Source organism: Diutina rugosa, assembly GCF_008704595.1.
Source record: "Diutina rugosa strain CBS 613 chromosome Unknown scaffold4_size502443, whole genome shotgun sequence".
In the NCBI taxonomy this organism is placed as follows: domain Eukaryota; kingdom Fungi; phylum Ascomycota; class Pichiomycetes; order Serinales; family Debaryomycetaceae; genus Diutina; species Diutina rugosa.
The window spans coordinates 87239-106852 of record NW_022995100.1 but is presented as its reverse complement, the minus strand read 5'-3'; the positions used below and the strand labels follow the sequence as shown (position 1 = coordinate 106852).

Here is a 19614-nt window from a genome sequence, read left to right as displayed (position 1 = left end):
TTAATTGCAAATCAAAATAATTGTTAGTTTGTATGCTAATTTTAATTGATTAAAAATTAATGCACTAGTGCAGACCAAAGTAGAATCTACACAATGATGTCGGTCCCCTTAGCTTTAGCTTGGTTGACTTCAAGTTTTGCCAGTTTTGCTCCAAACTGAATGGCTCGTTTGGGTTCGGCCGCTACAAACCCTAGCCCAAATGACCGAGCCACTTCACGTAAATAATGCTTACGTTCGGAGACGACCACCTGTCGACGTCCTTGCTTCTTAGACTCTTTCCACTCCCACGAAAGCTTTAGTTTCTGTTGAGGTGGAATTCTCTTAACACTGGCAATCACGGCCTCATCTAAGTACGGGTATCTAAGCTCCTTACCCCAACTGGCCATAACTCGATCATCTCGCCCGAGATTACGAGTGTGTATGACATCAATATCATAGTCAAGCATCGTTTGAAGCTGATTATAAGCGTCATCGAGGGTGGGACTTTCTGGCTCCAAATTCGAGAAAAGAGCCTCATGTCGCAGGTAACCGGCAAATAACTCATCGGCTCCAAGACCCAGAAAAAGTACAGGAGCTGGAGATAAGTAACCTGAAACAGTGGTGAATTGATCTTCGTTTTTGCAATACTCCTCGTATGTCGCAGGGATATCCACTAATTGCCTTAACGTAATTGAAGCACCACTTTCAGAGGTACCACTGGCAAAGTAAAATGCAATAGCGATAGACAAGTCCATCTCAGTGGCAGTGGGGGCCATAAGACTTTGTACTCGATGATAGCCTTGGAGCCACTGTTTATAAGCGACATTAACTTCAACAAGACGAAGACTGATGCCGTGTAATTGACAAAGTTGAAACCACAGTCGTTTGGCGAGGACACGATCAGGCGACGACGCTGCCCGCTGGTTACTCCGAGGATGATCAAACCCAACGGTAATAAGATCAATGGCTTGACCAGGAGCAGTTTTAGCAAGTAGATGAGCGATTATCGTACAATCGAGACCACCAGAGAAAAGCACTCCCGCAGGCACCAGCTGAGGGTGAAGCGGTTGGATCGTTGCCCATCGTTGTTGTACAGCAGTTTGTAGTAGATCGGTGAAGGAATCACCTTGTGGTAAATTTGATTTTGGGTAAGAAATTTTTTCGAATTGTTTTGAATCGATAGAGTACACCCAGATCTTATTATCAACCTCTTCAAATCCCAGTCCAAGTCCAAGACCAACCAGACTGATCACTAATTGCCGAGGACTGTAGCGTACGACAAGCGAGCGACGTCCCACCCGATCACGTCCAAAATAAACCATTTCGTCGATAGTATCGTAAATGACGAAAGCAAACTCTCCGTTGAGCAGCGAGATTACCCGTAATATCGCCGCCCTGCGGTCCTTTTCTATGGCAAATTCGTCCGTTAATCGTTGCAAGATATCACTGGTATCGTTGGCAGACGTATTACCATAGAGCTCACCATTATACTGGAGAACAACCCCGGCGGCATAGCCAGGTTGCGGCGTGAATGGCAGCCGTAACAGAAGTACCGACGAACACATATGAATTTGGTTATCGACAATATGGTAGCCAAGATAGTCAGGACCACGACAGGCTACCGCATCCACAACCTGAGACACATAGTATTCATTTAGTGGAGCAGATGATTCAGGGTAAGCTGGCGGCTCATCAGCGGGACCTAGTAGATCATCAAGCTGCTGTTGAAGTTGGTTGTATTGTTTCAGTTTTTCTTCATCACTGAGCTTCAAATTAGCCTTGATTTTAGTTTGGCGGCTGTGGATATCTTTGATTTGATATTGGTGAGCGAGTTTAGCTTCGTCGCGTTTGGTCAAGGGGAAGCGAGCAAGATGGCGGCAGATAAAGTGTTGTGGGGATGTTGTGTGCCACTGAGGCAGTGACGACGATACGGGGATATCAGGCGGTGGGGTCACCTCGCCGAAGATCGCGAGAATGCCACACATGCGACCCTAGTCTCCGAGATGAGATGGTGCTTCAATAGTAGAGCATTGTTGATGAATGCAAATATATCAAAAATCTCAAAATGAGTCCAGTAGTATCGTGAAAGATAATTTAGGAGTATTTCAAGTCTCAGATTATTGACCCTCTTGATAAATATTTGATATCATTACTTGCGAGTAATAATTACAATCACCCCATATTATCTCCTATGACAAAATCCAAAACAGAAACCAAAGCTCAATACTACAACTCTCCAGTATTTTTTTTTATCTATGATACATGGTATTTGGTATGTCGTTATGTCGTGTGTGGTAGCAGGCCGGCTGCTATATATACTCTAATGGCCCAACGAGATCAAGCCGTTGCCGCGAGCTCTGACGGTCGATGCCAACGAGCCCTCTTGGTCCCAACGTAAGATATCGTCGAGAGTCGCTTCGGGGCGCCCGCCGATGAAAAGGCGCGGGACGTCGTCGCCCCACAGACTGATGTTTTCGAGGTAGTCAACAATGGCGTCGTGGTTGGGGTGCTGCGCCAAGTCGACTACGGTCATCTCCGGGGTGATGCTGAGCTTGCGGAGGGCCACTTCCACTTGTCTGAGCTTAGCTGAAGGGCGGTCCACCAACAATAAGACGGGGGTGACGGCGAAGATCTCGCGCAAGTCAGCGGTGGGGTTGCGCTCGCCGGACTGCGCCAGCGCCGTTGCCAGTCTCAGCGGCGGCATAGGCAGGGTCATCATCATCGGCGCCAGGTCTGGCAGCCGGTAGAACGACGGCGCCGAGGCGCCGGTGACGGCCCAGGTCAACAAACACATCGCCACCGTCGCGATGATGAGGGCGAGCCACTTGGCCAGTTGGGGCGGCAGCCGTTTGGTAGAGGATCCAGACTTTTCGTAAGGCATGAGCTATGGGTCACAGAGTCGTCGTCGTTGGCGGCATTGCGGGGGTATTTAAACCGTGGGATGCTCTGGAATACCACCTTTGGCGTCACAATCGGTGGGGGGCCAGGGCTCGTACCCGGCAGGAGTTTTCTTTTCCGGGGGGCGCGACCATTGCTAGGGGGTGTGGACTAAATCGCTATTGAAAGGGGAAAGTCGTTGCCTAATGGGGCAAGAGGCTGGTGGCTTTGTTACCCGGCTACGCCGACACCCGTTCCCCCTGACCTACCACAAATCCCAATACGAGAAGATAGAGACATAGCGCATCGGAGTGTGGGTTTCAGTGATCGGGTGGATCATTCGGGGTGGGCGGTGGCAATCTCTTTCTAAGGCGGTGGGTGCTGCTAAATGTTTCATTGTTACGTCTGTGGCCATCTGCAGGACCGATTACGCGGAAAGTGCACTATGGGCGCACGCAGATGAAATCTGGGGTTGCCCACCGTAAGCCAATGGTCTGCGGATACCACCAGAGTAATGCCGAGCCGGGTGTGAAGGTGTAGCGTCAGGTAGATTTATTCTTGGTTTATTTCTGGTGGTTTCTTAGCGGTTGCCAAGAACTAGGCGACCTTCGTAACTGGGAACCGAACGCGGTGGCGATTATTGCCATTCGCGGATGACGGCTTCAGCCGTTGCTACTATTGTGACTTCATCGGGATCGCAGTGTGCGGGGGAGCAACTTGCGATTAGGGCGGCGGGTGGTCGTCGATCTAGACCGCGCGCGCCGACTACGGGTCGCTACTGCCCCAAACAGGTAAGCGACACCCACGCAAGTGGCGGCGGCGACACCGCTCGTACAATGTGGTAGCGAGTGGCACCCATCCACTCTGCCTTGTCTCGGAAGCCTATATCGCAGATATATTACTATTTACAGCTCTCCCCCTGTGGGACGGCTTTCGTGGTGACAATAAGCCGCATTATTCTCTATCTCTATTTCCCTGATTATGATGTCACCGTATCGCGTGGTGACTTGTATCGCATGGTGACTCGTACCCCTGGACTCTCAACCGTCACAGTGGCTTATCACAGTGAGAATGTGACTGATCATGGTTACTCGTCATAGTCGTTGGGCGGAGGGCGCGCGGCGTCGCTCAGCATGTACAAGTCGATGGCGTACGAGAAGGCGGCGAAGCCCGCACACCCGATGGCGGCGGCCTGGGGCCCGCCCTTGATCAGCAAGCCGGCGCCGGTGATGCACCCGGCCAGCACCCCGTTGTAGATGTCGTGCTTGGCCCGCAAACTCTCGATGGAACACTCGACCCCCAGGTACACCATCCCGATGTAGCCAAAGTTCTTAGCGCTCAGCCACATCCGGCGGCCCATGTCTTTAAACTGGTAGCGCATCTGCTCTTTAAACGGCAAGTCCAGAATGTGCTTCACCGCCGTCAGCCCGATGGGAACATCATACGCCATCAGCGCCATGAACAACCCGAAGAAACCCCCCAACGCGAACCCTGAACCCCCCGCGATCACGGTCTTCCCCGGACACAGGTGCATCGCCTCGATCATCTTGCGGGCCCCGAGCTCCCCTTGCTCCTCCTGGGTCATCTCCGCCATCGGCTTTTGCGGCGGCGCCGGGCCGGTGTATACCCCAAATACCATTTGATCCAAGAGGCGATGGTAAAACGACGAATTTTTCGCACCCCCAGTGGTGAACGCCGCCCGCCACTGGGAAGCACAAATGATGACAAATTAGTGGGAAACTAATTTGGAATTCACATCAGACTAATTAGGAGAGTAGTACATCCTTTTATCTGGTGAATTGTCACTTTTTTAAACCACTTTTCACGTTGATGCCCCCCACAGTTTATCACCATCGTGAGGTCTGCGCGCACAGTTAAACTCGAAGCGATGCCGGCTAAGGTCCACGACGACGCCTTTGACAGCGCCGCTGACGGCGCTGCTGGTGGCGCTGCCGACGCAAACATCAACTACGACGACGCCATCGCCTACTGGCTGCTGGTGCCAGCGCTGGTCAACGGCGTCTTGGGAGGTTTTGGCGAGCAGACCAGTGTCCCCAAAGCCGATATCGTGGGGCTGCTGACGTTTCTCCGCAAGCTCCAGACGCGGATGGAGTGTCCCCCGGGCTACCAGCGCCTCACCATCGATATGGGCGCCGGCATCGGGCGCATTACTCGCGATTTGTTATGGAAAGTGAGCGACCGCTGCGATCTCTTAGAGCCCGTGGTGCCGTTTGTCAAACAGATGGAGGCCGAGTTGGCGCCGGTAGCGCAGCGGGGGAAACTCGGCGACATCTACCCGATTGGCATGCAACAGTGGCAGTGTCCCCCTGAAAAGGAAGGTCAATACTGGTTGGTGTGGTGCCAGTGGTGCGTGGGGCAGTTGCCCGACGACGAGCTCGTGGCGTTCTGGCAGCGCTGCCGCGCCGCCCTCATGCCCAACGGGACGATGATCGTCAAGGAAAACATCGCCCCCGTCGACGACGTGTTCGACACTACTGACTCGCTGGTTACGCGTACGGACGCTAAGTTCCGCCAGCTTTTCATCGAGGCCGGTTTCAAGTTGATCGCCTCCGACGTGCAAAAGGGGTTGCCCCGTGAGTTGTACCCCGTGCGGATGTACTGCCTCAAAGCAGCGCAATAATTGCAGTTTTCAACATCCTAATTGAGCATAGACTTTTACACTCAATACATAGACAACCAAAATCAATACATAGACTCTGACCAAAAATACGTAGAGGATTCTAATATATATAGACGATTACAATCAATATACAGACGAATACAATCGATGTAGAGAATCTGACCAAATCAGTACATATAAATACTTTCATCATAAAGTAAACCATAAACTCTGACTACTATCGGATTACAGACGGCTACACTCATTTTCAATAAATACGTGTATCATTAATTAGTTACCATACATGATCGTGAGTTCTGGTTGAAACTTTGCTAATCTATTTTGTTCGAGTATAAATCACCCACGAACTTCGGCCAACACTTGAGTCAACCGCTTAATCAACTCGTCATTTTCGTGTTGTTGACCAATCAGGAACCGGAGAGCCCCTTCACAATTAAGTTCCTTACCCCGGAACCGCACCACCACCGCATTATCAACGGCAAGCTTCTTGTATACCTGTTCAGCAACCACGTTATCCGGCTTACCGTCCTTGTTGAGGATCTCGTAAAGCACGAAATTGGCATCAAGCCCACCAATATTGCGACCAACACCGTCAAGCTTATCAAAAGCAGCACAGAGCTTGGTGCGTTGGTTGATGATCAGATCCTTATACTTCTTCATCGTCACAAGCCCCTCAGTACTGGTTGCCCGCAATGCCACCAGCGACGTCAACAGCGAGATGTTATAAGGCCACTTCATCGCGTTGAGGTAGCGTGACAATTGTTTCGGGGCATAGGTGATCCCTAACCGAATACCGGCTAAGCCAAACGCTTTAGAAAGAGTTTGCAATACCACAATATTGTCGTAAGTGTTGACGAGAGTCGAACACAGGGCCAGAGGTTCGCAAAAATCGATATAGGCTTCGTCCACCACCACGAGCACGGGGTGGTCTTGAAGGCGGTCAGCAAGCTCCACCACTTGGTTAACATCAACCAATTTGGCCACGGGGTTACCGGGGGAGGTGATGTAGACCAATTTCACCGGTTCGGCAGCGACTTTAGCAACAATGCCGTCGATGTCAAGACTCCAAGAAGGATAGTTCAACGGCACTTTAACCACCTCCACATCGTTAATAGTAGCACAGATACCGTACATCCCGTAAGTAGGAGGACACACCAACATCTTCTCTTTAGCGGGAGCGCAAGTACATCTAATTAACAAGTCAATCAGTTCATCGGAACCGACCCCAAGACACAAGTTTTCCGGCACCAAGTCGGCCTTGCCCTTAGGATTGGGGCTAGCGTTACGGTAGTCACAAATCTGCTGCTTCAATTCCACCTGGTGAGGGTCAGGGTAGCGGTTGAGCTCCAAGGAGTCCTCGTCCTTGGACACCGTGTGCAACGCGGGGCCGTGGGTGTTTTCGTTAGCGTCAAGCAACACGCCTTCTTTGAAGTCGTCCCGAGCACACCGGTAGGGCTCGAGCCCAAGGATGTTGGGGCGTACGATTTCCTCGAGCTTCACCATTTGTTATGTGTGTAATTGGAAAGGATGAGAGTGTGATAGCGATGGTCGCACTGATAACCGCTACAGTGCGTGTACGGTGTGTGAGTCACTAGGGGAAACTCGGAGTCTGGGGACAGGCCGGAGTCAGCGATCTATGATTTAAGGTACGAGTCATTTTTTCACTCGCTGTGAGATAATGCGATTTCTCATTTTTAAGGGGTGGTGGGGATTCGAACGGTAGCGCTGGACCATACTATACCGTTTCAGTACCCCCAACTGCCTCCACTGGTCCCCTCGACAAAGCCTTTATTGTCCCGGTATCCCCGCGCCTCACAATCGCACGTGGAACGTTTTGCTCGGATGCAACTGACACGATAACCCTGAAACATTTGTGTTTGCTGTGGGCTGTACGCGACCGCGTCAGGTGAAATTGCTGGGTTAAGGGGCTACGGCAGCCGACACCGTGGTGGACAATAGCGCCAACGGTGCATCAAACAGTGGCGTCATTGATGTGGTAACTAACACGTTGATCTTAGGTCATTGACTATAATTGGCATCAATTGAGTAATTGAATAATGCCGTAAGTGGCAATGGTAGAGCGACAGTGGGTGGACCACTTTAGGTCCTGGTGGCGGTGCCGTGATCGACGACGCCTACTTCAATTGAGCGATTTTGTCACAATTGCGGGGACTAATGGGGAGGTGGCATCGTGGGCGCAACACCACAATGGTCGGTGACGTAATGGAGAGTGAAGGCAAGGTGATCGTCATTTTCGGCGAGTCACCCGCCAATTTCACCCCTGATTGACACTGCGATTTTGCCAATAGCGACGTCAGATTACGCCATCAAGATCGCCGCCCATCAGTCTACGCTCCATGACCACCATTGCCTAGGCAAAGCTGTACTACTCATACATCTCGGTGGTGTGGATCCGTTCCGAAATCCGTAAGCGGACGCCATTAAAACGGGGCTGAGATTCCATGCAGCAGAGGATAATATATGCATTCCATCCCTAATCGGTCCAGGGGCTTTGTCTGACACGCTAGTCCGTCCCCGTGACCCACCCACTATAAAACCCCAGAGCAATTGCCGCCCCATCCTCTAATTATATCCTCTTTTCACAATGGTTTTGGGTTTCGGTGAACACAACAAGCACGACAGACGCGACAACGATGACAACAACGACACCTTTGGCAGCTCGAGATCGGACGGGTACTCGCTGAACCAATCGGGCTACGGCAACACCGACTCCTACGGCTCGTCCAACAGAAACGATGACTCGTACGGCTCGTCGAACAAGTTTGGCTCCAGCAACGATGACTCCTACGGCTCGTCGAACAAGTTTGGCTCCAGCAACGATGACTCCTACGGCTCGCTGAACAGAAGAGGCAACAACGACGACGACTCGTACGGCTCGCTGAACAGAAGAGGCAACAACAACGACGACTCGTACGGCTCGCTGAACTACGGGTCTGGCTCGTCGGACTCGTACGGCCTGTCCTCGAACAGAAGAGGCAACAACGATGACTCCTACGGCGGCTCGCTGTCGTTCGGCTCTTCGGGCAACGATGACTCCTACGGGTCGCTGAACTACGGCTCGTCCAACCGCAGAGGCAACAACGACGACTCGTACGGCGGTTCGTCGGACTCGTACGGTTCGTCGAACAGAAGAGGTGGCAACAGCGACCTGTACGGCAACGACGACTCGTACGGCTCGCTGAACAAGTTCGGCGGCTCGTCGTCGTCGTCGGGTGGCTACGGTGACGACTCGTACGGCTCGTCGGACAGACGTGGCGGCTCGTCGTACAACAACAATGACGACTACTAGATATGAGCAATGAATGATTGGCTATTGGTTGATTTAGACTAAATTGTAGAAACAATGGATTAGTGAGGAGGTTAGGTAAATATCGACAATTGCGGATTATCCGAATCAATTAACCTCGAGGGCGTCAATTTAACCACTTCGGGATAAGCTCTACGGGTAAAATTTAAGAGTTCTAGGGGTGGCAACCTGAAATTGTTATCAATGATGCGTTTGGTTGAGCCACATTATTTATTAAGGTTGGCAGCTTTGAGAAGTTACCAGTGTCTGATGCAAAAAGGTCATGCCGTATTGTTGCCGATTGTGTTAATTACCCACCTCTACCAAAATAGAAAAATAACCCTGGCCCGATTGCCTTTTGTAATCTTATTCGAGCTCAACCGCTTTCGCCTCACTCAGCTATACTTTTCCTTCGACAACTCTCACGTGGAAACAGTGCGCGTACGCGGCGGCGTATTTGGTTCCACCGTGTTATATTGAGGGGCGATGAACGTACAAATCAGCTACGACACCAACACCAAGAAGCTTGGGTTGCCCGAAGAGGTGGCGACCCAGCTTCCTCAGGTGAAGCTTGAGATCGACCAGCTCAACATCTTGACGCTGGAGCTCATTGCCTCGGGCCACGACGTGCCCCAGGTGCCGTCGCCAGAGAACTTCAACCGGGACATCAGTGTCAGAGTGAAGAAGTTGTACGACCTGGGGGTGCAGTCGTTCAAGATGGGCAAGTTTGACGACGCTGCCCGCCAGTTCAGCTTGGGGATCGAGATGATCCTGAGAAGACCTAAATTCGAGCTGTTCCAAGGCACGCTTCAGGAGTTGTCGCTTTTCCTCATGCTGAGAGCTGACGCCTATCTCAAGACCGGTCAATACTTGGACGCTTTTAATGACGCCGACATGTTGTTGGGGATGATGATGAACACCCCCGATAACTTTTTGAGACGGGGTGTGGCCAACTACTTTTTGGGTAACTATGAGGCTGCCCGTGCCGACTACCAGCGCGGCCTCGCCTTTGACCAAAACAACGACCGCTTAATCACTGAGTTGGAGATCTGTCTCGACAAAATTCTCGAGGAGAATGGAGACTACTTGTAATACGCCTCGGAGCCGGCTATGGGGCTAGTCACATATATATATATATACACATGTAATCGCACATCGCACTCTAGGAAAAGGAACCGTCACATTGTTGTTTGTTAGCGATCTCAGGAGATCGCGCGCCATACAAAAAAAACCTTATCTAAAACAGGTCGATTTCACCACTACGCCCACCCCCAATACCCCACAAGATCCTCTGATCTTCTACGTCATACATGTCCACCCGTATGGCCGACGAGGTCGTGTACTTGCTGGACACCGACAACGAGGAGCAGCCCGTGAACCCCGCACCCAAGCGGCCACGGGTGGCGCCCGACGCGGCGATGATGTTTGGCACACCCAAATATGAAATCCCAATAGCGGAGGAAACCCGGGAGTTTGCCGATGTATCGACAACGTGGTCTCCCGAAGTTGTTCCCGACGCCCAAGACCGGGTGAAGACGCCGTTGCCCGCGCCATCTGACTCGATAGTGGTGATTGAGCTGGACGATGAACCCGAGCTTCCGCCGCCGCAACCACAGGATGACGATGATATCATCTTTGCCAGCGATGACGAGCATATCACGGCTCTTCCCATTAATGATGATGGCGACTCCTACAATGATCAGTCGTCTTTCTTAGCGGATCTGGATGGCGATATCGTTCTCCGCGATGCCTCGCCTGTCAACGTACACCACGTGGTGCTGGATGTTGAAGAAAGCGACGACGATATTGTCGAGATTAATAGTGCCGATGTTGACCCGCTGAAATTTAAACTGATTCTGTGGGCACCCGAGGTTGATGAGGGAGAGGTGGAGGATCCAGACTCATCCTATCGCCAGGATTCTTCTTTCCGACAAGACTCGTCAGTCACCCCTCAACCTGCCCCAAACCCCCAACAGGAACAGATCCAGCGTGAAGTGGCCAACCGCATTGAGGGGTACCAGCAGAACCGTCTGTTACTTATCCAAGGTGTGAACCAATGGCATCAAACACTTGCTAATCTCAGAACCTTCCAACAACGTATGTTCGAACGTTTTCGTCATTTGTCGCAGTCCTATCTGCAAGGCAATCTCGAGGCCAAAGATGAAATACAACAGGTACAGGCACAACTTCACTACGCCAAGAATGAAATCAAGCAAAAAGAGTCTCTCTTGGAGAGTTCACGCAAGCGGTTGTTTGAAGTCGATCAGATCATCCACAACCTCCGCACGTCTCAACGACTCCCTTTTGCTTACTCTGCCGCGCCGGCAGTTGCCCTTCACCACCGTCCCATCGTCAACAGTAACGTTTACGATGGTGGCTTAGGGTTAAAGGAGGATGTTGATCTTCAGACGTTGCTCGATAATATCCGTTCAGATGAAGACCTGGAAGAAGGTCTTGAAGTCACTCCCAAGGAGATGAATGTTCTGTTATTGAAACACCAGCGCAAGGGGTTGACGTGGATGCTTCGCATGGAGAAAGCTCGGAATCAAGGTGGCATTTTGGCCGACGATATGGGGCTTGGGAAAACTATTCAGGCGATTGCTCTCATCGCTCGCAATAAGCCAGATGCGAAGGTTGCTTGTAAAACTACCCTTATCATTGCCCCAGTCTCGTTGTTACGTCAGTGGTCTGAGGAAATCAAGCAAAAAATCAGAGTTGAACATCTGATATCGGTTGGAATATTCCATGGGAACACTCGCAAATCGCTTTCACTGTTTGCTCGTTTCAAGCGGTACGACGTCATTCTCACGCTGTACTCGACACTTCAAAACGAATTTAAACGCCATTATGCTGCCGAACTTAGCAAGGCTAAGGAGGAAGGGCAAGCGTCTTCGTGGTTACCATCCCGCTCCGATAATTTGAATGGCACTCGTAAGTACGAACTGCCCTTTTTCGGATCCGGTAAAACGTTCTTCCGCATTATTCTCGACGAAGCCCAATACATCAAGAACAAAAACACCATTCAACTGCGGGCAGTTGCACTGTTAAAGGGTTCATATCGGTTCTGTTTGCTGGGTACGCCGATGCAAAACAGCATCGATGAACTTTATCCAATTTTGAGATTTTTGGGTATTCGACCTTACTGTTTCGAAGACAAATTTCGGGTTGACATTGCTTTGCCCTTGAAATCGAGAAACAGACAGTATGACGATTACGACCGTGAGCTGCTGATGAAGCGTCTTCGAGCATTATTAGCAGCAATCTTATTGCGGAGAACGAAGACGCTGACTATTGATGGCAAACCAATTCTTGAATTACCCAAGAAGCATTTGAATCGCCTTGACGTCCAGTTAGAGAAGGAGGAGAGTGAATTCTACAAACGGGTCGAATCCAAGATCCAAATGAGCGCCCGTAAATTACTCGGGAAGGCTCCTGTTGAAGGTCTGAACGGAATTTTGGCTTTATTGACAAGATTACGGCAAGCATGCTTGCACCTGTATCTTATCGAAATTGGTGAATATCGTCGTCAGCAACTGGAAGAGGCATCGAGATTTATCAAGCAATGGCAACACAATTTCACCGGTCTTTATGACGTCACCAGCAGCATGGAACCTCGGGCTGTTGCGATAGTATCCGACCAATTAATTTCCCCGAAGAAGCCGAAGGGTGAAGATGAAGACACAATGTTACCGGGTTTTAATAATGTCAAACACGATCTTTCTGAGGCACCCTTGACGCAAGCAGGTTTGAAGTCAGACCAATTCGACGTGTTCTTGGACTCAAAGGAGATTAAAACTGATTCAATTGAGTCGACTCTGGCGCAAGCTGAGCAGTTTCCAGTTAAGCCAGAACTTGAGTCCGATGAGACGGAGTTGGCTGACGTACGTTGTCCAAATTGCAATAATTGGTACACGCCTGGCCAGGATACCGTGATTGTTCACCGCAAATGTGGTCATATATTTTGCATCGACTGTGTCCAATTGTTATTTGAAGACTCGGGTGAGTCGACTTACAAATGTCCCACATGTACTGAACAGGGAACCTCGGGGAAAATGGCGGATGTTGCCGTTCGCGATTGCATCGACTTCCGGATCTACGATTTGGTATGGAATCAGCAAATGCCGAAAGAGCAATTTGATATGAATTGCAAACTCTGGTGGCTGAAGCTGAAGCGGGTGCCTATCGACACTATCATAGACACAGTGATTGCTGATCATGATGGCGCTTTCCCCACTCTGGCGAAGATGACTCAGTGCATCAACAAGGTGAAAGAAATCTTTGAAAAGTATCCCGGTGAGAAGATAATCATTTTCAGTCAATTCACCACGTTATTCGACTTAATGCGGCGCAAGTTGGATGACAACGAAATCAAGTATTTGCGTTACGATGGCTCAATGTCGGTTGATGCTAAGAACGATACTGTCAAGCGGTTCTACCAGGATGATCAGTATAAGGTGATGTTCCTTTCGCTTAAAGCGGGTAATGTGGGGTTAACTTTGACTTGTGCCTCCCACATTATTATGATGGACCCTTTCTGGAATCCATATGTCGAGGATCAAGCAATGGATCGTGCTCACCGTATCGGTCAAACACGTGAGGTCCACGTACACCGTCTTTTCGTCTCGGGTACGGTGGAGCTGAGAATTTTGGAGTTACAGGACCACAAGCGAGAGCTCATCGGAGCTGCGATGAGTGAGAGTGGTCTCCAAACAGTGGCGAGAGCGTCGAAGCGCGAGATTGGTTTCCTTTTTGGTTTGAACAACTTGAAGGAATGAACGTTATAGAGTATTACATAATTAATGAGTATTTACGAAGAGGTCTTCTTAATATTGCGAACCCAGTCCTCAGGCGTCACCCATTCACTTAATCGTTCTTTGAGCAACACTTCAAAGTTCGCTCCAAACTTGGAAAGGGATTTAGTCAAGTAAACCAACTGTAGAAGTAATCCGTCAATACTACCGTCATTTTCGGGGTATGCCTTGGTTTCAGCAAGATTACCAACGAGAATCTCCGTCAAGGTATCAGCTAGCTGGTGGCAAAACTGCGATACCAACAATGGGTTAGTTGCCAGTGGGAAGAGCGACTGGTACAGATATAAGGTGGCATATCCATGCTCTCGGAACACTTCCACCAGCCGCTTTAAATATGTCATTTTGTTGGACAATTTGAGTAATGGTTTCAACAGCGCCAACTCCTGTAGAATAAATCGGTACCGGCCTTGGAGGAACAATAATTGAAGCGATTCAGAAGTGCCTATGTCGAGCTTGGTAAGGATTTGGAATATCTTGCCAAGCAGATGGGCCTTGACGTTGGTGGAAAGTAGACGGATGAGCCCCTTGACCATATGCTGAAGCTCAGCATCTACCTGTGCCTGGATAAGCTTGAACGCTTCAATTTGAGGGAATCTGATGCAATATGACCGCACAAGCACCAGAATCTCTAATGCTTCGTGGTAGTTACCCTGAGTGATACATAGCCGAGCAAGACTGGGAAGTTCCAACAAATCTAGGATGGAATCAATATGCTGAATTACTGAGGAGCTGGTTTTCACCTGGCTCATCAATTTGTCGATGTTTGTCAGTCCAATCTGGAGTTTAGGGATTTGTGTGAGCTCTTCTGGGTATTTGATGGTTAAGTTCTCAGCGACAGTGGTGACGTCAGTCTCCAATTGAATGAGCACATCACGGTGATTGCTTGTGAGTTCACCGAGCTTATCATTGATCTGCCGCTGCTGCTGGTCGAGCTCTGCGATCTCTTCCACAAGGGTTTTGGTACCGCTGGCAGCACTGGTGGTGGTGAAATTGTCGGTACACATAAGGCCATCATTGACGAGGAGTTCTTCAAGGTAGGCCTGACATTCTTTCGCCTCGTCTGGAGTGAGGTTGGTGCCTCCAAGGGTCTGGAGAAGGAGGGACATGTGGCAGGGTCGCGCGAGGTTTCCAACCGTGTTGTCTTCAAGTTGGATCACGAAATTGGGGAAAGCGAAGTTCAAATATTTAATTTGATTGAATCACGACATAATGATTGATTTAATTGAATGTTTGGTAGTTAGGACTATTTTTGTAAGCAAGCGTGAAGTTGAGGTATTGAAAATCTCGCCAAAGTCTACCCTAAAAAGATTCCTTCATAGCAATGCAATACGTAGACTCAGCAGTATCATAGATTACTCACGGAACCGTGTTATACGCGTTTACTGTCCTATATCCGTGTATTTTTTACACATGTCCTCTCGCCCTCACAACCTCGTGGCTACGATAATTCGCCGCACTCGCAGTGACGACGACACACACCATGGAGGGTCTCTTTTTCAACGTCGACTACGGCTACTTGGAAGGCGTTGTCCGAGGGTACAAGGCGGGTCTTCTCAAGCTGAACCAGTATGTGAACCTCACCCAGTGTGACTCGCTCGACGACATCAAGCTTCAATTGCTGGCGTCTGACTACGGCAACTTTTTGGCCAACTACCTGGGACCGATGACAACGACCGTCATATCGGAAAACATGAACAAGGTGCTCGTCAAGGAGTTCCGCTACCTTCAACAACAGTCGCTGGGCATCGCGGCTGAGTTCTTGGACTACATCACCTACGGATACATGATCGACAACGTGCTGTTGATGATCACCGGCACCTTACACGAACGCGACCGGCTGGAGATCTTAGCCAAATGCAACCCGCTCGGGTGGTTCGACACATTGCCTACATTGCTGATTGCCACGGATATGGACTCATTGTACCAAACGGTGCTTGTGGACACGAAGTTGGCTCCGTTCTTCCAAGGTTGCCTTTCAGTCGACGACTTGGATGACCTTAACATTGAAATCGTCCGGAATCGGTTGTACAAAAACTACCTCGAGCTGTTTGAGCAATTCATCGCTAAAAACTTCATCGACCCCGACCGTGAGATCATGTCGCAGCTTTTGGGATTTGAAGCCGACAAGCGTGTCATCAACATTGCCTTGAACTCGTTAAACAACCCGGACTTGTCCGTTGAAGACAAGTTGTCGTTGTTCCCGTCGTTTGGCTTGCTTGAGCCTTATCACAAGGACTTGGCGGCGTGTGACGATGGCGAGCAGTTGAAGCTGATCGTCGACAATGTGGGTGTGTACGCCGAGGTATTTTCTGAGACTGACGGCTCCGGCAGCAAGAACCTCGAGGACTGGTTTTACCTCATGGAAATGAAGCTTTGTAAGGATGCATTCACCCAGCAATTCACGTTAGCGTCGGTGTACTGTTGGTTAAGATCCAAGGAACAGGAGATTAGAAACGTCACCTGGATCTCCGAATGTATTGCTCAAAACCAAAAGCAAAGAATCGACAACTACATTGCGGTATATTAGCCCCCTAATGAATAAATGATTTACAACCGGCAACGATGGTAGTAGTCGATTGCAATCGACCCAGGCACTAAATTCCGATGGGAAATTGTGGTCCTCTATGGTACATTGTCATTAGCTATATACATGGTCATTACGCCGCCAACGGTTCGCCGGCTTCGGGGTAGGCCGGGGCCATTTGCGGTTGGGCAAACACCCGTTGCATCATCATCCCCACACCTTCAAACACCCCCAACAAACAGGCACAGGTGATGGCGGAGTTTCTCGTGTGTCTCCACCCACCTCTGATGGCAAGAGCACCACCGGTGAAAAACCCAGCAATCACGGCGTTCCAGGCGTCTTCTCTCTTACGGACGGCCTTGACGGTACAGTCGAAAGTGGAGAACAAACCACCCCACACACCGAAGTTACCACCGACGACGGGCGCACGAGCCTTGATCGCTTGGAGGGCACCTTGGCCCCGTTCACCGTAGGGCGAGTTTCTGAAACCCTTAATCCCGTGCCACACACAACCACCAATCACACCCATGGAAAATGCACCACCAAAGTCATTTAAAATAACGATAGGACAGGGGTCTCTTGCGTGGTCAGCACTCATCTCGGGTTTTCTTCAGTAATGCCAGTGGCGGGTGGACTGAAAATTTTAGAGGTGCGAAGGTCACGTGAGGCTTTGGAAGTGTGTGCGGCGTTGCTATCACCGAGTAGTCATAAGACCTATTTCAACAATTGAACAGAATCCCAGAAGGTACATTGAAACATCAAATGGAATAGATAGCTGACTGTAGAACGATCTTCTACTATTTCGAAAATTGCATCGCGTGACCGTTCAGGTTGCCACAAAGGATCCGTTGGGAATATGATAGGGTCGCCGTGCTTGCAATCAAACACATAAGTCACAAACTCAATTGAACATACTGACATGAGAAGATTAAACTCATTTCCGAAGGCTGATTATACAGCTTGTCGACGGCGAGTAGGTAATTATATTGGCATGAAACGTATAACAGGATTCGTGTACCAGAGCTCGTAACGGAAAATTCCGTAACGCTTGGTCCCACTGTCACTATGATCGCTTCTGCGTGTACTGATTTTGGTTAGCAAACGACCTAAACTCGCTATTGATAATTGCACGCATAAGAGACCAGGTCCAAAGCTAATGCCAAATTGGCGATTAAACTCGCAATGGCTAGGCATTTTTTTTTGAAAGAGAGAGTCTAAAATGTCTCAAGTACATCATCGTCATTCCTTAGGTGAGAAATCTGATATACATACTCTTCATTGTTTCGACCTACAAGCAAGGCGAGCTCGCAGAAGTCTTTAGCAGAGATGTCATTCAAATCTTTCAGCTTTCCGGACCCAAGATACTCATCCGTGTTGTTTGGATATTGAGATGCTATAGACCGGAACGAGGTTTCTGTTTTGATTTCATTGAATGAAGTTATTTGCAGCCATAATACCGGTCTTACGATTCGGACATGACCTATACCCGCACCTGGGACCAGTAGGCGTACTCGGGCTTCCACCCTGCCGCCCAGGAAATGTACAACAATTTTCATGATCACGATCTGTAATATACACCACTAGACGATTCGATTCGATAATACACAATATCTGAAACCGTATAAACTAATTTGTGTTACCAGTCAGATCTGGCTTCCAGAAATAAAAGTCTGGGGAGCGCTCCAAATGAGCTCATAACCTGATTTTAAACCAAATTGAGACACATAAAGCTTTGGGCTCATATCCTCTCATTTTTGGCAATTCGAACTCCACGTTGATCATGTTTCGGCGTAGCTATGCCCCAACTTTGTTCTGATCTAAACCTTGACTTATGGGCTCTAGAAGCAACTTGCGATGTTTGCAGTAGTCGTAATAGTGGTGCAACACCTCCTCGAAGTTGGGCGTTTGTATGCAGGAGCATTTGCGAGAGATGCTGAACATGACACTATCAGCTCGACCACAAGATTCTAGAATGACGAATTCACTCAGCTTAACACCACTGTAGTCTCTATGTACGTTTGTTTGGCTTGACAAGTCTCCTAGTGGGCAGCCCAACTGTTAGCACACTTATCACGCTTCCGAAATTTAATACCTGCACATAGGAGTTCAGACTGCATGTCGTGTGTGAACTGACCAAGTGTTTTCACCGCTTATATATCACTCTAAGAGAATACAAACAACACCACTGTAATAATCACTAATGAAATAGTATTTAGGACGGCAAATAGAATTTTCGGATTTTTCATACAGAAAAACTAAAAAGTGTGCTAAAAAATCAGGATAAATCGCTAAAATCAAACTGATAGCTCCATAAAATTCTTTGGCATTGGAAGTATAGCTGAGGTGATTTTGGGAGAGTTGACATCAAAATTGGCGTCTCTATGTGAGTTTACCTGGAAAAAAAAACTTTTTTTTTTTTCTAGCAAAATTGTTTTTACACTATTTTGAGTTTGTAAAGCTGTCTATAACGTGTAGTAAGAATTGAAAATGACTTGTAATGTTTGTAGCAGTAATGAGAGAAGTATAAAACCCGCCTAGGTTCAACGCCTGTATGCAGGTACATGAAAGAAGATGCACGACACAACAAGGTGAGCTGTAAGACGCATCTACAGAGATTTCGGCTCCATTTTGTTTGCAACATTACAGTCTTTGTAAACGTACATTTAATGTGATTGGTCAAAGTCGATGCCAACACAAATTCTGACACAGATATCGTACGTCCAAGTTTTAGGTTTTGCACACAAGCCTCGCATGTGCATATGGACCACAAATTTTCAACTAGGATTTTCATCATGTATATGACGCTCTAGAAAGAATTAAAATACACCACTGTGATGTATACGGTACAAATCCCATTTATAATAGCAATTGGGATTTTTCTGAATTCCGTAAAGAAAAACTTCAAAGTGTGATATGAAATCAGAGAAAATTGGTACAGACTTGTAACTAGCACCATAAAATTCTTTGGTGCCAGAAGTATCGTAGATAAATATCTGGGCAGGCTGACGTTTGATTGAGTTATCTGACAGGCTGTTATGTGCGTTCTCAAGATGATCCTGCATGTGGCGGATGACTTTCAAGGCAAGACCAATGATAAGACAAGTTGAGTGAGTTTTGAATCTAAATCTATATTCCACACGGTTTAAATATATGTGTAATAAGCATCAGAAGTTGATTTCAGACAAAAAAAAAAACTTGAAAAGAAAATTTGAAATAATTTTAGACGAGCGGCCAGTGCCTTATATGCAGGAGTTGACGACTGGCGCGGAATGTTATATACAAGCCGTTATACATATGCATGATGATGTAATTGGTGGGGCTGTGACAAGCTCAGCAACACGCTTATTGCTCCGCTAAAACCACTATTGTTTCAATTTCACAAGAACGTTTTCAACGAAAGCGGAGTTTAAATGAATACTGAGGTAGAAATATTACCTCCAAAGTGTTCTTGCACTTGTGAGTTGACACTAAGGCT

General features: G+C 48.6%; 11 protein-coding genes across 11 annotated transcripts; 5 read left to right on the top strand and 6 right to left on the bottom strand. All coding sequences in view use genetic code 12, as the record gives it.

Annotated features, from left to right (window-relative positions):
• Positions 1 to 86: 86 nt before the first annotated feature.
• On the bottom strand, positions 87 to 1964 carry DIURU_001559 (putative asparagine synthase; the record flags this gene model as incomplete). The annotated part of the gene is made up of 1 exon (XM_034154115.1): positions 87 to 1964. One exon carries the CDS (start codon positions 1962 to 1964, stop codon positions 87 to 89), a length of 1878 nt encoding a protein of 625 aa, XP_034013517.1.
• Positions 1965 to 2299: 335 nt separating this feature from the next.
• DIURU_001558 (uncharacterized protein) lies at positions 2300 to 2860 on the bottom strand (the record flags this gene model as incomplete). The annotated part of the gene is made up of 1 exon (XM_034154114.1): positions 2300 to 2860. One exon carries the CDS (start codon positions 2858 to 2860, stop codon positions 2300 to 2302), a length of 561 nt encoding a protein of 186 aa, XP_034013516.1.
• Positions 2861 to 3943: 1083 nt separating this feature from the next.
• Positions 3944 to 4495, bottom strand: TIM22 (translocation channel protein; the record flags this gene model as incomplete). Its single annotated transcript, XM_034154113.1, has 1 exon — positions 3944 to 4495. The coding sequence occupies one exon, from the start codon at positions 4493 to 4495 to the stop codon at positions 3944 to 3946; it is 552 nt and encodes a 183-aa protein (XP_034013515.1).
• Positions 4496 to 4744: 249 nt separating this feature from the next.
• DIURU_001556 (N-terminal protein methyltransferase) lies at positions 4745 to 5497 on the top strand (the record flags this gene model as incomplete). The annotated part of the gene is made up of 1 exon (XM_034154112.1): positions 4745 to 5497. One exon carries the CDS (start codon positions 4745 to 4747, stop codon positions 5495 to 5497), a length of 753 nt encoding a protein of 250 aa, XP_034013514.1.
• A 336-nt stretch (positions 5498 to 5833) lies between these two features.
• On the bottom strand, positions 5834 to 7000 carry HIS5 (histidinol-phosphate transaminase; the record flags this gene model as incomplete). The annotated part of the gene is made up of 1 exon (XM_034154111.1): positions 5834 to 7000. One exon carries the CDS (start codon positions 6998 to 7000, stop codon positions 5834 to 5836), a length of 1167 nt encoding a protein of 388 aa, XP_034013513.1.
• A 1102-nt stretch (positions 7001 to 8102) lies between these two features.
• Positions 8103 to 8807, top strand: DIURU_001554 (uncharacterized protein; the record flags this gene model as incomplete). Its single annotated transcript, XM_034154110.1, has 1 exon — positions 8103 to 8807. One exon carries the CDS (start codon positions 8103 to 8105, stop codon positions 8805 to 8807), a length of 705 nt encoding a protein of 234 aa, XP_034013512.1.
• A 483-nt stretch (positions 8808 to 9290) lies between these two features.
• Positions 9291 to 9896, top strand: SEC72 (Sec63 complex subunit; the record flags this gene model as incomplete). The annotated part of the gene is made up of 1 exon (XM_034154109.1): positions 9291 to 9896. One exon carries the CDS (start codon positions 9291 to 9293, stop codon positions 9894 to 9896), a length of 606 nt encoding a protein of 201 aa, XP_034013511.1.
• Positions 9897 to 10114: 218 nt separating this feature from the next.
• On the top strand, positions 10115 to 13579 carry DIURU_001552 (DEAD/DEAH box helicase; the record flags this gene model as incomplete). The annotated part of the gene is made up of 1 exon (XM_034154108.1): positions 10115 to 13579. One exon carries the CDS (start codon positions 10115 to 10117, stop codon positions 13577 to 13579), a length of 3465 nt encoding a protein of 1154 aa, XP_034013510.1.
• A 32-nt stretch (positions 13580 to 13611) lies between these two features.
• On the bottom strand, positions 13612 to 14721 carry DIURU_001551 (Golgi transport complex subunit; the record flags this gene model as incomplete). Its single annotated transcript, XM_034154107.1, has 1 exon — positions 13612 to 14721. The coding sequence occupies one exon, from the start codon at positions 14719 to 14721 to the stop codon at positions 13612 to 13614; it is 1110 nt and encodes a 369-aa protein (XP_034013509.1).
• A 374-nt stretch (positions 14722 to 15095) lies between these two features.
• DIURU_001550 (H(+)-transporting V0 sector ATPase subunit d) lies at positions 15096 to 16142 on the top strand (the record flags this gene model as incomplete). The annotated part of the gene is made up of 1 exon (XM_034154106.1): positions 15096 to 16142. The coding sequence occupies one exon, from the start codon at positions 15096 to 15098 to the stop codon at positions 16140 to 16142; it is 1047 nt and encodes a 348-aa protein (XP_034013508.1).
• A 130-nt stretch (positions 16143 to 16272) lies between these two features.
• TIM17 (protein transporter) lies at positions 16273 to 16737 on the bottom strand (the record flags this gene model as incomplete). Its single annotated transcript, XM_034154104.1, has 1 exon — positions 16273 to 16737. One exon carries the CDS (start codon positions 16735 to 16737, stop codon positions 16273 to 16275), a length of 465 nt encoding a protein of 154 aa, XP_034013507.1.
• Positions 16738 to 19614: the final 2877 nt, after the last annotated feature.